Source organism: Callorhinchus milii, unplaced genomic scaffold, assembly GCF_018977255.1.
Source record: "Callorhinchus milii isolate IMCB2004 unplaced genomic scaffold, IMCB_Cmil_1.0 Scaffold13, whole genome shotgun sequence".
Lineage (NCBI taxonomy): Eukaryota > Metazoa > Chordata > Chondrichthyes > Chimaeriformes > Callorhinchidae > Callorhinchus > Callorhinchus milii.
The window spans coordinates 18,616,086-18,631,158 of record NW_024704754.1 but is presented as its reverse complement, the minus strand read 5'-3'; the positions used below and the strand labels follow the sequence as shown (position 1 = coordinate 18,631,158).

The 15,073-nt window shown below is 43.3% G+C and overlaps 4 protein-coding genes across 4 annotated transcripts; all 4 read left to right on the top strand.

Annotated features, from left to right (window-relative positions):
• The first annotated feature begins 441 nt into the window (after positions 1-441).
• Positions 442-3,439, top strand: LOC121850041 (protocadherin-10-like). The gene has a single exon (XM_042339993.1). The coding sequence runs from the start codon at positions 490-492 to the stop codon at positions 2,971-2,973; it is 2,484 nt and encodes an 827-aa protein (XP_042195927.1). The 5' UTR covers positions 442-489; the 3' UTR covers positions 2,974-3,439.
• Positions 3,440-4,212: 773 nt separating this feature from the next.
• LOC121850061 (protocadherin-10-like) lies at positions 4,213-6,692 on the top strand. The gene has a single exon (XM_042340098.1). The coding sequence runs from the start codon at positions 4,287-4,289 to the stop codon at positions 6,690-6,692; it is 2,406 nt and encodes an 801-aa protein (XP_042196032.1). The 5' UTR covers positions 4,213-4,286.
• Positions 6,693-7,529: 837 nt separating this feature from the next.
• Positions 7,530-10,007, top strand: LOC121850043 (protocadherin-10-like). Its single transcript, XM_042340005.1, is given in 2 exon segments — positions 7,530-9,159; positions 9,162-10,007. Coding segments are annotated over 2 exon segments (2,403 nt in total). The 5' UTR covers positions 7,530-7,538; the 3' UTR covers positions 9,944-10,007.
• An 875-nt stretch (positions 10,008-10,882) lies between these two features.
• LOC103184155 (protocadherin alpha-C2-like) lies at positions 10,883-14,460 on the top strand. Its single transcript, XM_042339977.1, is given in 2 exon segments — positions 10,883-12,902; positions 12,905-14,460. Coding segments are annotated over 2 exon segments (2,499 nt in total). The 5' UTR covers positions 10,883-10,903; the 3' UTR covers positions 13,405-14,460.
• Positions 14,461-15,073: the final 613 nt, after the last annotated feature.

Sequence of the window (15,073 nt, the reverse complement as noted above, 5' to 3'; positions counted from 1 at the left end):
GTTGAATATCTGACATGGGATAGAACACATTAAGTAGTCGACAGCAGATTATTTCAGGAATATCAACGACTAATAGTGACAAATAATTGATAACTTCACATATGCTTTGTCAATGTCAATGCTCATAAATGTCTTCTTTGGCTAAGTGTATGTTATTAAGTGAGGTTTACATTGTTAACTAATTGGGGTCATCTGTGTTACACCACAAATTTCGACAGTACATGAGAAAAATAACGTTTCGATGATAGAATAAATTTCAGTCTGCCTTTAAGAAAAGTGTAATGTAGTTATTGGTTGGGACTCTTCGTGTCGCTGTGTACCAATGAGGAGCCGAGACGTTGGCGGCGATCTACCCCCTCCCCCACCACAAAAGGCTGAAGTGAATCGCAGCGGAAACACCACAACAGTCCCTGCGTTTGCGCCGCGGAGCCATCTTCAGGGAGGCAGATCTAGGGGAGCTGAGGGTTTCACGTTAGCGTCTTTATTTTAATGCGTAAAAGCATTCATTTTCTAGTTGAGGAAGAAGCCGAACGCTGTTGGGAACAAAGAAAATCGCAAGGCAGAAGAATGGCGAATGCGCTCAGCTGCGGGCCGGCTTTCATTTTGCTGTTGTTTGTGTCGGACCTGGTATCGGGGCAAATTCACTACTCGATTCCCGAGGAACTGGAGCAAGGCGCCTTTGTTGGGAATATCGTGAGAGATTTAGGACTAAACGTTGAGAAATTATCGGCTCGCAAGTTCCGACTGGTCTCTGATGACAGCCGTCAGTATCTGAAGGTAAATTTTGAGAATGGGATTTTATTTGTGAATGAAAGAATCGACAGAGAAGAGCTGTGTGGACAGAGCCCGACCTGTTCCCTTTCCTTTGAAGCTGCGGTTGTCAATCCTTTGGAGGTGCATCCTATTGAGGTAGAAATCGTGGATATTAATGATAATTCCCCGAATTTTCCGAAAGACAAATTTGCTTTGCAGATTGGTGAATGGATTACACCAGGAGCGAGCTTCCCTCTCGAGAGCGCGCATGATTCTGACGTGGGCGCGAACACAATCAGTACCTATCAGATCAGTTCTAATGATTATTTCGGCCTGAAGATGCAGACGAGAAGCGATGGTAGCAAAATTGTGGAGTTACTGTTAGAGAAAGCTTTGGATCGCGAACAGCAGTCAGCGCTTCAGCTGGTCCTGACGGCTCTCGATGGCGGAAAACCCCACCGATCTGGCACAACTGATATTAGTATCACTGTACTGGACAACAATGATAATGCACCTATCTTTCAGCATGAAGTATACAGAAGTAGTATTCCAGAAAACACACCAGATGACACCTCAGTGGCACAAGTCAAAGCTACTGATTTGGACGCAGGTCCAAACGCTGAATTACAATATAGCTTTTCCAGCCATTCTTCCGATAGGGGGCGCGAGCTTTTCCAGTTGGATTCGAAAACCGGTGAAATAAAAGTTCGAGGTGTTCTCGATTTTGAGGAGGCAAATATTTATGAACTGTATGTACAAGCTACAGACAAGGGAGCCACTCCCATGGCGGGCCATGCTAAAGTTATTGTGAAACTAATTGATGTAAATGATAACGCTCCTGAGATAAAATTGCGTTCAATGTCACGTGTAGTTTCAGAGGATGTTAAACTCGGGACTGTGGTGGCTGTTATCAGCGTAATAGATCGAGATTCTGGAAAAAACGGACAAGTTCACTGCACAGTCCCCGTGAACATCCCATTTAGACTTCAACAATCTCCAAAAAAACAGTACAAGTTGGTTGTAGGTGAGGCATTGGATCGAGAGAAACAATCATCGTTCAACATCTCCATTCTCGCCTGGGACGGAGGAACGCCACCGCTTTCTGCAAACAGAACGATGTTGGTGTCGGTTTCTGATGTAAATGACAACGCTCCAGAGTTCACGCAATCTTCCTATAACGTTTACCTGATGGAGAACAACACTCCTGGGGCCTCCATATTTGCAGTGACCGCTTTAGATCCGGATGTGGACCAGAACGGGGAAATCTCCTATTCTGTTGTGGAGAACCAGATCCAAGACGTGTCTGCCACCGCTTACATCAGTGTCAGCTCTAAGAGCGGAAATATTTACGCGCTGCGCTCCTTTGACTATGAACAACTGAAGCATTTCCAGATCAAAGTTCAAGCTCAGGATGGTGGGTTTCCCCCATTGAGCAGTGTTGCCCTCGTGAATGTTATAATCCTGGATCAAAATGACAATGCGCCATTTATTGTTTCACCTATAACATGGAATAACTCCACAGCAGTGGAGATACCACTACGGTCAACATACCCAGGTTATTTAGTCACTAAGGTGTTGGGCACTGATGCAGATTCTGGTCAGAACGCACGGCTTTCCTATCAGCTGATGGACGCCACTGATCCCAGTCTGTTCAGTGTGGGGCTGCTCACTGGAGAGATCAGAACACTGCGAAGATTGTTGGAGGAAGACGCCACCACACAGAGTCTGGTCATTTTGGTGAAGGACAATGGGCAGCCCAGCCTGTCCAGCACGGCCACTCTCCTCTTCTCTCTCCTATCCAATGTCACTGATATTGTGCCTGAACCAAGTGAACGATCCAAAAATCGCTTTTATTTTTCGGATCTAAATCTTTATTTAATTGTCGGTTTAGGATCAACTTCCTTCATATTTCTTGTCACTATAATTCTGCTGCTTGGCATCAGGTGCAAACAAGGCAGAAATATCACTGAAGGATACATCTCCACAGTTTGTTGTTGTTTGGGTCAGGGCGTTTCTGATGATACGTTTAATCGAGGGTATGGGCCACATCAAGCTGTCAATTATTCTGGGGTTGGAGCTCAACCTTACAATTACAGCATTTGCTTGTCTCCAGAATCATCCAAGAGCGAATTTCTGTACCTGAAGCCCTACAGTGCCACATTGCCCTACAGTGATGTCAGTGTTAAAAACACAACCGCCAGACACGAATTTAAACAATAATTGTGTTACGGAAGTGACGCTTATTTACTCGTGTTGAACAAAAATCATATTCATGTTATCTTCGTAGAAGTTTTGGGGATGCGTAAAGAGCAGCCTATATTCATACCTGTTTTTGTTCTGGTAAAATCTATTATTCGTAGTGTGCGTAGGAGTACGATACATTTTTATTGTAAGCTGATATTGCTTGAGATTTTCAATGTTTTCCATTCTATATCGATTATGTTATTTTGTAAGAGAGATGTCGGGAAATATTTTACACGCATCAGTTTGCTCGCATGCAGTAATTTCGCGGTTGAATATCTGACATGGCAGAAAATGTACAAAGCTGTGCACAGCAGTTTTTTTTAAAGACTATGAATGACTCTTGTTTACGGGAGGACAAGTTCGCAGCGCTATGGGGAAGTGCGATTGGTTTAGACAGCTCTTTAAAAGAGCCGGCACAGACACGATAATAATAATAATAATAATCCTTGCATTTGATATAGCGCTTTTCACGTCAGGAGGACTTCCCAAAGCGCTTCACAGAACACAAGTGAATTGACAGTATATTTGTGGGAGAACGCGGCAGCCAATTGCGCACAGCAATGTCCCACAAACAGTCGTGGGTTGAAAATGACCAATTTATTATTGTTTTGGGTTTTGGAGGGATTATTATTAGGCTCTGTGTGGAGTAAGGAAACTTGCCCAAGGTTTGGCCCTCTGCCTGGAATTGAACTCAGGTCTCTCACTTGCAAAGCGAGTGCTCAACCACTGAGCTACAGGACTCCACGATGGGTCGAATGACCTCCTTCTGTGCTGTATATTTCTACGATTCTATGACTACAAGTAACTGTTGATAACTTAACCTATTGTGTTAATGTCCATGCTGAGAAATTTCTTTTTTGGTTAAACTTATGTTGCTAAATTTATACTTACATTGCAACGTAATTATGGCAATGTGAACCACAACATACATGTTGATAGTATATGAGAGAAACAAAGGTTTGTATGATATAATAAATTAACGTCTCGCTTTAAGAAGAGTGTAATGTAGTTATTGGTTGGGACTCTTCGTGTCGCTGTGTACCAATGAGGAACCGAGACGTTGGCGGCGATCTACCCCCTCCCCCACCACAAAAGGCTGAAGTGAATCGCAGCGGAAACACCACAACAGTCCCTGCGTTTGCGCCGCGGAGCCATCTTCAGAAACGCAGATCTAGCGGAGTTCAAGGTTTCACGTTAACGTCTGTATTTTAATGCGTAAAAGCATTCATTTTCTAGTTGAGGAAGAAGCCGAACGCTGTTGGGAACAAAGAAAATCGCATCGCAGAAGAATGGCGAATGCGCTCAGCTGCGGGCCGGCTTTCATTTTGCTGTTGTTTGTGTCGGACCTGGTATCGGGGCAAATTCACTACTCGATTCCCGAGGAACTGGAGCAAGGCGCCTTTGTTGGGAATATCGTGAGAGATTTAGGACTAAACGTTGAGAAATTATCGGCTCGCAAATTCCGACTGGTCTCTGATGACAGCGGTCAGTATCTGAAGGTAAATTTTGAAAATGGGATTTTATTTGTGAATGAAAGAATCGACAGAGAAGAGCTGTGTGGACAGAGCCCGACCTGTTCCCTTTCCTTTGAAGCAGCGGTTGATAATCCGTTGGAAATGCATCGAATTGAAGTAGAGATTGTGGATATTAATGACAATTCCCCCAAATTTCCAAAAAAAGAATTTTACTTACAGATTGGTGAATCGATTGCACCAGGAGCGAGCTTCCCTCTCGAGAGCGCGCATGATTCTGACGTGGGCGTGAATACAATCAGCACTTACCAGATCAGTTCTAACGATTATTTCGGCCTGAATGTGCAGACGAGAAGCGATGGTGGTAAAATTGTGGAGTTATTGTTAGAAAAAGCTTTGGATCGGGAAAAGGAGTCAATGTTTCAGCTTGTCCTGACGGCCATTGATGGTGGCAACCCGCACAGGTCTGGCACAGCTGAGATCAGTGTCACTGTGCTGGATGCCAATGATAATGCACCTATCTTCGACCATGACATATACAGGGCAAGTGTATCAGAAAATGCACCGAAGGGGACCTCAGTGACAAAAATAAACGCTGCTGATTTGGACACCGGCACAAATGCTGAGATAAAATATAGCTTTTCCAGTCATTCTTCCGAAAGGGGGCGCGAGATTTTCGTGTTGGATTCGGAAAATGGTGAGATAAAAGTTCAAGGAGTTCTCGATTTTGAGGAATCAACTGTTTTTGAACTCTATGTACAAGCGACAGACAATGGTGCATTACCAATGATGGGCCATGCCAAAGTTGTAGTCAAACTAATTGACATGAATGATAACGCTCCTGAGATAAAACTGAGTTCTATATCACGTGTAGTCCCAGAAAATTCTGTACCTGGAACTGTGGTGGCTTTAATAAGTGTATCGGATCGAGATTCTGTTCAAAACGGACAAGTTCACTGCAAGGTTCCTATGAATATCCCATTTCGACTTGAAAAGTCTCCCAACAACCAATACAAGTTGGTTGTGCGTGAGGCACTGGATCGAGAGAAAGAATCATCGTATAACATCTCCATTCTCGCCTGGGACGGAGGAACGCCACCGCTGTCTGCCAACAGAACTATATTAGTGTCACTTTCTGATGTGAATGACAACGCTCCAGAGTTCACGCAATCTTCCTATAACGTTTACCTGATGGAGAACAACACTCCCGGGGCCTCCATATTTGCAGTGACCGCTTTAGATCCGGATGTGGACCAGAACGGGGAAATCTCCTATTCAGTTGTGGAGAACCAGATCCAAGACGTGTCTGCCACCGCTTACATCAGTATCAGCTCCAAGAGCGGAAATATTTACGCACTGCGCTCCTTTGACTATGAACAACTGAAGCATTTCCAGATCAAAGTTCAAGCTCAGGATGGTGGGTTTCCCCCATTGACCAGTGTTGCCCTCGTGAATGTTATAATCCTGGATCAAAATGACAATGCGCCATTCATTGTTTCACCTGTAACATGGAACAACTCCACAGCAGTGGAGATACCACTACGGTCAACATACCCAGGTTATTTAGTCACTAAGGTGTTGGGTACTGATGCAGATTCTGGTCAGAACGCACGGCTTTCCTATCAGCTGATGGACGCCACTGATCCAAGTCTGTTCAGTGTGGGGCTGCTCACTGGAGAGATCAGAACACTGCGAAGATTGTTGGAGGAAGACGCCACCACACAGAGTCTGGTCATTTTGTTGAAGGACAATGGGCAGCCCAGCCTGTCCAGCACGGCCACTCTCCTCTTCTCACTGCTATCCAATGTCACTGATATTTTGCCTGAACCAAGTGACCGATCCAACAATCGGGAATATTTATCGAATCTAAATCTTTATGCTATCGTCGGTTTAGGATCAACTTCCCTTATATTTCTTGTCACTATAATTCTGCTGGTCGCCATCAAGTGTAAACAAGATAGAAGTTTTACAGAAGGATACAGCTCCACAGTTGGTTGTTGTTTGGGTCAGGGAATTTCTGAGGATAACATTAATCGAAGGGCTGCATCACGTCAAGCTGTAAATTATTCTGGGGTTGGAGCTGGACCTTACCATTACAGCATTTGCTTATCTCCAGAGTCATCCAAGAGCGAATTTCTATACCTCAAACCCTACACTGCCACGTTGCCATACAGTGAAGTCAGTGTTAATAATACAACTGCCAGGCACGAATTTAAACAATAACTGCGTCGTGGAAGTGACGGCTATTTACATGTATTGAACAAAAATCAGATTCATGGTAACTTGGTATAAGTTTTGGGCGTGCGTAAAGAGCAGCCTGATAATCATAACTGTTTTTGTGGTAGCAAACTCCCTATTATGTCTACTCTCCGCATCAGTGAAGTAAGTATGATTTTAAACAAATGTTGCCTGACATTTTCAATGATTTCCATTCTGTGTGGGCTCTATTAATATCCGAGAGATGTTGTGAAAGGAACAATTAATTTGCTTGCCATTATTTCCAAATTGAATATTTGACAGAAGATAAAATGTAATAAGCAATGGACAGCCGTTTGTTTCAGGAATATCGACCGGGAATAGTAACGCTCGATAAGTTCACAAAAACTGTAGCAGTGTCAATGCTCATAGGTGACTTCTATGGTTGCATTTATGTGATTGAAATAATGATCCCATTGTAAAATAACTATGGCCACGTGTCCTACACCATAACGTTTGATAGTACATGAGAAAAAAATTACGTTTCTAGGATAGAATGAATTTCCGTCTAGCTTTAAGAAAAGTGTAATGTAGTTATTGGTTGGGACTCTTCGTGTCGCTGTGTACCAATGAGGAGCCGAGACGTTGGGGGCGATCTACCCCCTCCCCCACCACAAAAGCCTGAAATGATTCTCAGCGGAAACACCACAACAGTCCCTGCGTTTGCGCCGCGGAGCCATCTTCAGAAACGCAGATCTAGCGGAGTTCAAGGTTTCACATTATTGTCGGTATTTTAATGCGTGAAAACATATATTTTCATATCGAGGAAGAAGCTGAACGCTTTGGGAACAAAGAAAATCGCAAGGCAGAAGAATGGCGAATGCGCTCAGCTGCGGGCCGGCTTTCATTTTGCTGTTGTTTGTGTCGGACCTGGTATCGGGGCAAATTCACTACTCGATTCCCGAGGAACTGGAGCAAGGCGCCTTTGTTGGGAATATCGTGAGAGATTTAGGATTAAACGTTGAAAAATTGCTGGTCCGCAAGTTCCGACTGGTCTCTGATGACAGCCGTCAGTATCTGAAGGTAAATTTTGAAAATGGGATTTTATTTGTGAATGAAAGAATCGACAGAGAAGAGCTGTGTGGACAGAGCCCGAGCTGTTCCCTTTCCTTTGAAGCAGCGGTCGACAATCCTTTGGAAATGCATTCTATTGAAGTGGAGGTTTTAGATATCAATGATAATTCACCCAGATTTCCGACTGATACATTTCCCTTGCAAATTTTCGAGTCAATTGCGCTGGGAGGAAGCTTTCCTCTGGAGAGTGCCCATGATTCTGATGTCGGCGTGAACACAATCAGCACTTACCAGATCAGTTCTAACGATTATTTCGGCCTCAATGTGCAGACGAGAAGCGACGGTAGTAAAATTGTGGAGTTATTGTTAGAGAAGGCTTTGGATCGCGAACTGGAGTCAGCGTTTCAGCTCACCCTGACAGCCATTGACGGTGGCAACCCTCAGAGATCTGGCACAGCTGAGATTAGTATTACTGTACTTGACACAAATGACAACGTACCTGTTTTTGATCATGACATATACAGAATAAACATTCCAGAAAACACGCTGAAGGGAACCTCAGTGACACAAATTAGCGCTGTCGATTTAGACGCAGGTACAAACGCTGAGGTAAAATATAGCTTTTCCAGGCATTCCTCCGAAAGGGGGCGCGAGCTTTTCAAGTTGGAGTCGGAAACTGGTAAGATAAAGGTTTATGGAGTCCTGGACTATGAGGAATCAATCGTTTATGATCTTTATGTACAAGCCACAGACAACGGTTCTCCTCCAATGGTGGGACATGCCAAAGTTGTTGTCAAGGTAACTGATGTGAACGACAATACTCCTGAGATAAAACTGAGTTCCATATCACGTGTAGTTCCAGAGAATGCTGCACCAGGTACGGTGGTTGCATTGATAAGTGTATCGGATCGAGATTCTAATGAAAACGGGCAAGTTCACTGCACGGTTCCTATGAACATCCCATTTAGACTTCAGAATTCCCCCAACAACCAGTACAAGTTGCTTGTGGGTGAGACATTGGATCGAGAGAAAGAATCCACGTATAACATCTCCATTCTCGCCTGGGACGGAGGAACGCCACCGCTTTCAGCAAACAGAACTATGTTGGTGTCGGTTTCTGATGTGAATGACAACGCTCCAGAGTTCACGCAATCTTCCTATAACGTTTACCTGATGGAGAACAACACTCCCGGGGCCTCCATATTTGCAGTGACCGCTTTAGATCCGGATGTGGGGCAGAACGGGGACATCTCCTATTTTGTTGTGGAGAACCAGATCCAAGACGTGTCTGCCACCGCTTACATCAGTGTCAGCTCCAAGAGCGGAAACATTTACGCGCTGCGCTCCTTTGACTACGAACAACTGAAGCATTTCCAGATCAAAGTTCAAGCTCAGGATGGTGGGTTTCCCCCATTGAGCAGTGTTGCCTCGTGAATGTTATAATCCTGGATCAAAACGACAATGCGCCATTTATTGTTTCACCTGTAACATGGAACAACTCCACAGCAGTGGAGATACCACTACGGTCAACATACCCAGGTTATTTAGTCACTAAGGTGTTGGGCACTGATGCAGATTCTGGTCAGAACGCACGTCTTTCCTATCAGCTGATGGACGCCACTGATCCCAGTCTGTTCAGTGTGGGGCTGCTCACTGGAGAGATCAGAACACTGCGAAGATTGTTGGAGGAAGACGCCACCACACAGAGTCTGGTCATTTTGGTGAAGGACAATGGGCAGCCCAGCCTGTCCAGCACGGCCACTCTCCTTTTTTCTCTCCTATCCAATGTCACTGATATTGTGCCTGAACCAAGTGACCGATCCAACAATCTGGAATATTTTTCGAAACTAAATCTTTATGCAGTCGTCGGTTTAGGATCAACTTCCCTTATATTTCTTGTAACTATAATTCTGCTGGTTGCCATCAAGTGTAAGCAAGACAGAAATATTACAGAAGGTTACAGCTCCACAGTTTGTTGTTGTTTGGTTCAGGGATATTCTAATGATAACTTTAATCGAAGGCCTGCACCACATCAAGCTGTAAATTATTCTGGGGTTGGAGCTGAACCTTACCATTATAGCATTTCCTTATCCCCAGAGTCATCCAAGAGCGAATTTCTATACCTCAAACCCTACACTGCCACATTGCCCTACAGTGATGTCAGTGTCAACAACACAACCGTCAGACACGAATTTAAACAATAGTTGGTAAAAATGAGTGATGCTTATTTACTCCTGTTGAACGAGAATCGCCTACAAATATATGGTCAATTCACTTTACAGTCTATTCTGTGAAGAGCTTTGAGACGTCGAGAAGACATGAAAATCGCTATATCAAATGCAAGGTTTATTGTTATTCTTATTCATGGTAAGTTGGTATAGATTTGGGGGTGCGTAAAAAACAACTTGTTATTCATACCTGTGCGTGTCAGTAACATCCCCATTGTACCGCCTTGAAGTTGCATTTCGGTAAATTTCATCCTAAACAGATATTGCTTCACACTTTTCATGTTTTCCAACTATGTCGATTCTGTTCATGTTTGAGAGACTTACAGAAATATTGTAAATGGAACAGTTTATTTGCATGTCATTATTTCAATGTTAAAATTCTGACATTGGCATAAAATGCATTTAGCAGTTGACAGCTGTATGTTTCAGGAATATCAACAAGTTATGACAACTATTGATAGATTCACATATACTATGTCAGTGTCAATGGTCATAAATGTCTTCTCTGGTTATATTTACTGTATGACAATTAAGCTCAAATTATAAAATAATTATAGCCAGGTGTACCCCAACATGTATTTTGATAGTACGTGAGAAGAATACATTTTCGATGATATAATAAATTTTAGTTCAGCTTTAAGAAGAGTGTAATGTAGTTATTGGTTGGGACTCTTCGTGTCGCTGTGTACCAATGAGGAGCCGAGACGTTGGGGGCGATCTACCCCCTCCCCCACCACAAAAGGCTGAAGTGAATCGCAGCGGAAACACCACAACAGTCCCTGCGTTTGCGCCGCGGAGCCATCTTCAGAAAGGCAGATCTAGCGGAGTTCAAGGTTCCACATTAATGTCGGTATTTAAACGCGTGAAAACATACATTTTGCAATGTAACAGGAAGCTCATCGCTGTTGGGAACAAAGAAAATCGCATCGCAGAAGAATGGCGAATGCGCTCAGCTGCGGGCCGGCTTTCATTTTGCTGTTGTTTGTGTCGGACCTGGTATCGGGGCAAATTCACTACTCGATTCCCGAGGAACTGGAGCAAGGCGCCTTTGTTGGGAATATCGTGAGAGATTTAGGATTAAACGTTGAAAAATTGCTGGTCCGCAAGTTCCGACTGGTCTCTGATGACAGCCGTCAGTATCTGAAGGTAAATTTTGAAAATGGGATTTTATTTGTGAATGAAAGAATCGACAGAGAAGAGCTGTGTGGACAGAGCCCGACCTGTTCCCTTTCCTTTGAAGCAGCGGTTGACAATCCTTTAGAGGTGCATCCTATTGAGGTAGAGATCGTGGATATTAATGACAATTCCCCCAGATTTCCAAGGGCTATATATTCCTTACACATGTTTGAGTCAATTTTGCCAGGCGGAAGCTTCTCTCTCGAGAGCGCGCATGATTCTGACGTCGGTGTGAACACCATCATTAATTACCGGATCAGTTCCGATGAGCATTTCAGCTTGAAGGTGCAAACGAGAAATGATGGCAGTAAAATTGTGGAGTTGCTGCTGGAGAAGGTATTGGATCGCGAACGGGAATCAGCGTTTCAGCTCGTCCTGACGGCCATTGATGGTGGAAATCCCCAGCGGTCTGGCACAGCAGAGATTAGTATTACTGTAGTAGACATGAATGACAATGCACCTGTTTTCGACCATGAAACATACACAACGAGCATTCAGGAAAACACACCGAAGGGGACCGTAGTGATACAAATCAATGCTGTCGATTTAGACTCGGGTGCAAATGCTGAGGTAAAATATAGCTTTTCCAGTCATTCTTCCGATAGAGGGCGAAAGCTTTTCCAGTTGGATTCTGAAACTGGTGAGATAAAAGTTCAAAGTGTTCTGAATTTTGAGGTTGCGAATGTATATGAGCTTTATGTACAAGCGACAGACAAGGGAACGACTCCCATGGCGGGTCATGCCAAAGTTGTTGTCAAACTGATTGACGTGAATGATAACGCTCCTGAGATAAAATTGCGTTCGATATCTCGTGTAGTTCCAGAGGATGTTACACTCGGGACTGTGGTGGCTGTGATCAGTGTAACAGATCGAGATTCTGGAGAAAACGGAGAAGTTCACTGCACCGTTCCTATGAACATCCCATTTGGACTTCAAAAGTCTCCGAACAACCAGTACAAGTTGGTTGTGGGTGAGACATTGGATCGAGAGAAAGAATCATCGTATAACATCTCCATTCTCGCCTGGGACGGAGGAACCCCACCGCTTTCAGCAAACAGAACAATATTGGTGACGGTTTCTGATGTGAATGACAACGCTCCAGAGTTCACGCAATCTTCCTATAACGTTTACCTGATGGAGAACAACACTCCCGGGGCCTCCATGTTTGCAATGACCGCTTTAGATCCGGATGTGGAGCAGAACGGGGAAATCTCCTATTCTGTTGTGGAGAGTCAGATCCAAGACGTGTCTGCCACCGCTTACATCAGTGTCAGCTCCAAGAGCGGTAACATTTACGCACTGCGCTCCTTTGACTATGAACAACTGAAGCATTTCCAGATCAAAGTTCAAGCTCAGGATGGTGGGTTTCCCCCATTGAGTAATGTTGCATTCGTGAATGTTATAATCCTGGATCAAAATGACAATGCGCCATTTATTGTTTCACCTGTAACAAGGAACAACTCCACAGCAGTGGAGATACCACTACGGTCAACATACCCAGGTTATTTAGTCACTAAGGTGTTGGGCACTGATGCAGATTCTGGTCAGAACGCACGGCTTTCCTATCAGCTGATGGACGCCACTGATCCCAGTCTGTTCAGTGTGGGGCTGCTCACTGGAGAGATCAGAACACTGCGAAGATTGTTGGAGGAAGACGCCACCACACAGAGTCTGGTCATTTTGTTGAAGGACAATGGACAGCCCAGCCTGTCCAGCACGGCCACTCTCCTCTTCTCTCTCCTATCCAATGTCACTGATATTGTGCTGAACTAAGTGACCGAATCAAAACTCGGGACCGTTTTTCGCATCTAAATCTTTATGCAATCGTGGGTTTAGGATCGACGTCCTTGATATTCCTTGTCACTATAATTCTACTGGTTGCCATCAAGTGTAAACAAGACAGAAATATTACTGGAGGATACAGATGCACAGTTTGTTGTTGTTTGGGACAGGAGATTTCTAAAGATAACTTTAGTCGAAAGCCTGCATCACATCAATCTGTAAATTATTCTGGAGTTGGAGCTGAACCTTACCATTACCGCATTTGCCTATCTCCAGAGTCATCCAAGAGCGAATTTCTGTACCTCAAGCCCTACACTGCCACTTTGCCCTACAGCGATGTCAGTGTCAACAACACAACCGCCAGACACGAATTAAGCAGTAGTTTCATAATGTGGGCGATAATTTTTGGAAAGCTTTGTCACATTTTGCGTAATATGCGAAAGATTTATTTGTTTGAATTCATCTCTACTTTTGTGTAACCTGTCTTTAATGCCAATGTGATTTGCTTTGATATTCTCCGAATACAGAGTTGGTTCTGGACTTGTTGACCAATACCACATTACTTTGTCTACCCGTGAGTGGCTAACAGACATCCGAAGGACCATCAAGCCCAAATTCAATGCTGACAATATAAAAGTAAACCATCGTATGCATTCCAAGTAGCAGTGGGGGAGTTTTGAAAAAAAATCTACAGTTAATGACTTTGTGATACTGTTGAAATATCTCTGGGAACTGTAAAATGTATCCAACGTTCTCTTGTATATGGGTAAACGTATCGAAGTATTGAGGTGCAGTTGGAGTGTTGGATTTCCTAATGACGATTGTCGAATGACTAATTTTTAACTTTAATGCAATCTGATACTTTTGTCAAAAACGTCATTGCCTTTGGGACTCCTTCTTCATACTTGAGACCAACAGTAACATACAAAATCAAGCGCAATACGTATCCAGAACCATCAACTGGAACATTTTTTGTTTCAGTGGTAGTATCATTCTTCACCAACAAACTCTTTGTCGTGAAATTTAGTTATGTAAATAATATAGGAGCGCATTTATATGCTGGGAAGGATCGTTGCTCTTTGTTATTGCCTAATTTGTTTTTCTATTGGGAAACATGGAAGCAATTTACATTGTTGCCCAAGCTTATATTTGATATAAATGACATAGCACCTTGTTTTAAGCAGAACTCCTAATGTTCATATGTTAGAAATGTTAGTAATATTGTTCTTAGTTATTTCTTCAGTCTGTTCCTGCTCTGAGCAGATGTCAAATGGTTATTCCAGTGCCCCCATCATACAAGTGCATGTTTTATTCACAGAATACAGCTGTTCTTAGAGGAACTTTGCAATATATTCTCAAATCATTTGACGCACAATTAATGTTACCGTTGATAAATATTAGGCAATGTCGACCTTTCTAATGTGCAGAACAGTTTATTTCTGGTGTTGTTTTTTCTTCTGGTTTGAAAAAAAGATATTTATGAATGTAGCTCACTGTTTTTTGCATTCCTAATGCTATGCGTTATTCGTTTGCGTGGTGGTAAAACGTTTATAAACATTTCAAAAGAAAGTTAATAAAGAAAGTAAATTATTACATATTGGCTCTTAGTATTTTTGGCTCCAGAGTATAACAATCGAGCGACTCACTGTGGTCGCTTTAAGCAACGAACGATGCAGTTATTGGGCGAGACTCATTGTGTCGCCAATAAGTTACTGAAACGCTGCCAGAGATCTCTCGAATTTCAATTGTTTTTCCTCAAACAAGATTCCTACCACTCCAGACAACACCGAATTTTTTAAAAAAAATGTTTAACGTCAACGCACCTTGACCCTATTTTGAAGCGAGGCTCCGGTTTGCAAACGTCCACTAAATACCATCAGAGCATTCCGAATTAATTGAGACCTGTTGTCCTTTGAGGTCCATGAATGCATCCAGTCTTCATCCAGTGTAAAGCGCATGTGACAAAGAACAAATACTCCAATTGCCTCATTATGTACAATTACCACCTTGCACCCTAATGTGGACAAGAATGGGGAAATGCCCTTTTCAGTTTTGGATAACCAGATCCAAGACATGTCTGTAACCTTTATTAGATGAAAGAGAATATTACAACCGTATTCCCCGAATTTGGATGGTCGCCTTATTTGT

Bases quoted from the DNA above. Each gene is read 5' to 3' on its own strand.
- LOC121850041 (XM_042339993.1), top strand. From the start codon at position 490: ATGCGTAAAAGCATTCATTTTCTAGTTGAGGAAGAAGCCGAACGCTGT.
- LOC121850061 (XM_042340098.1), top strand. From the start codon at position 4,287: ATGGCGAATGCGCTCAGCTGCGGGCCGGCTTTCATTTTGCTGTTGTTT.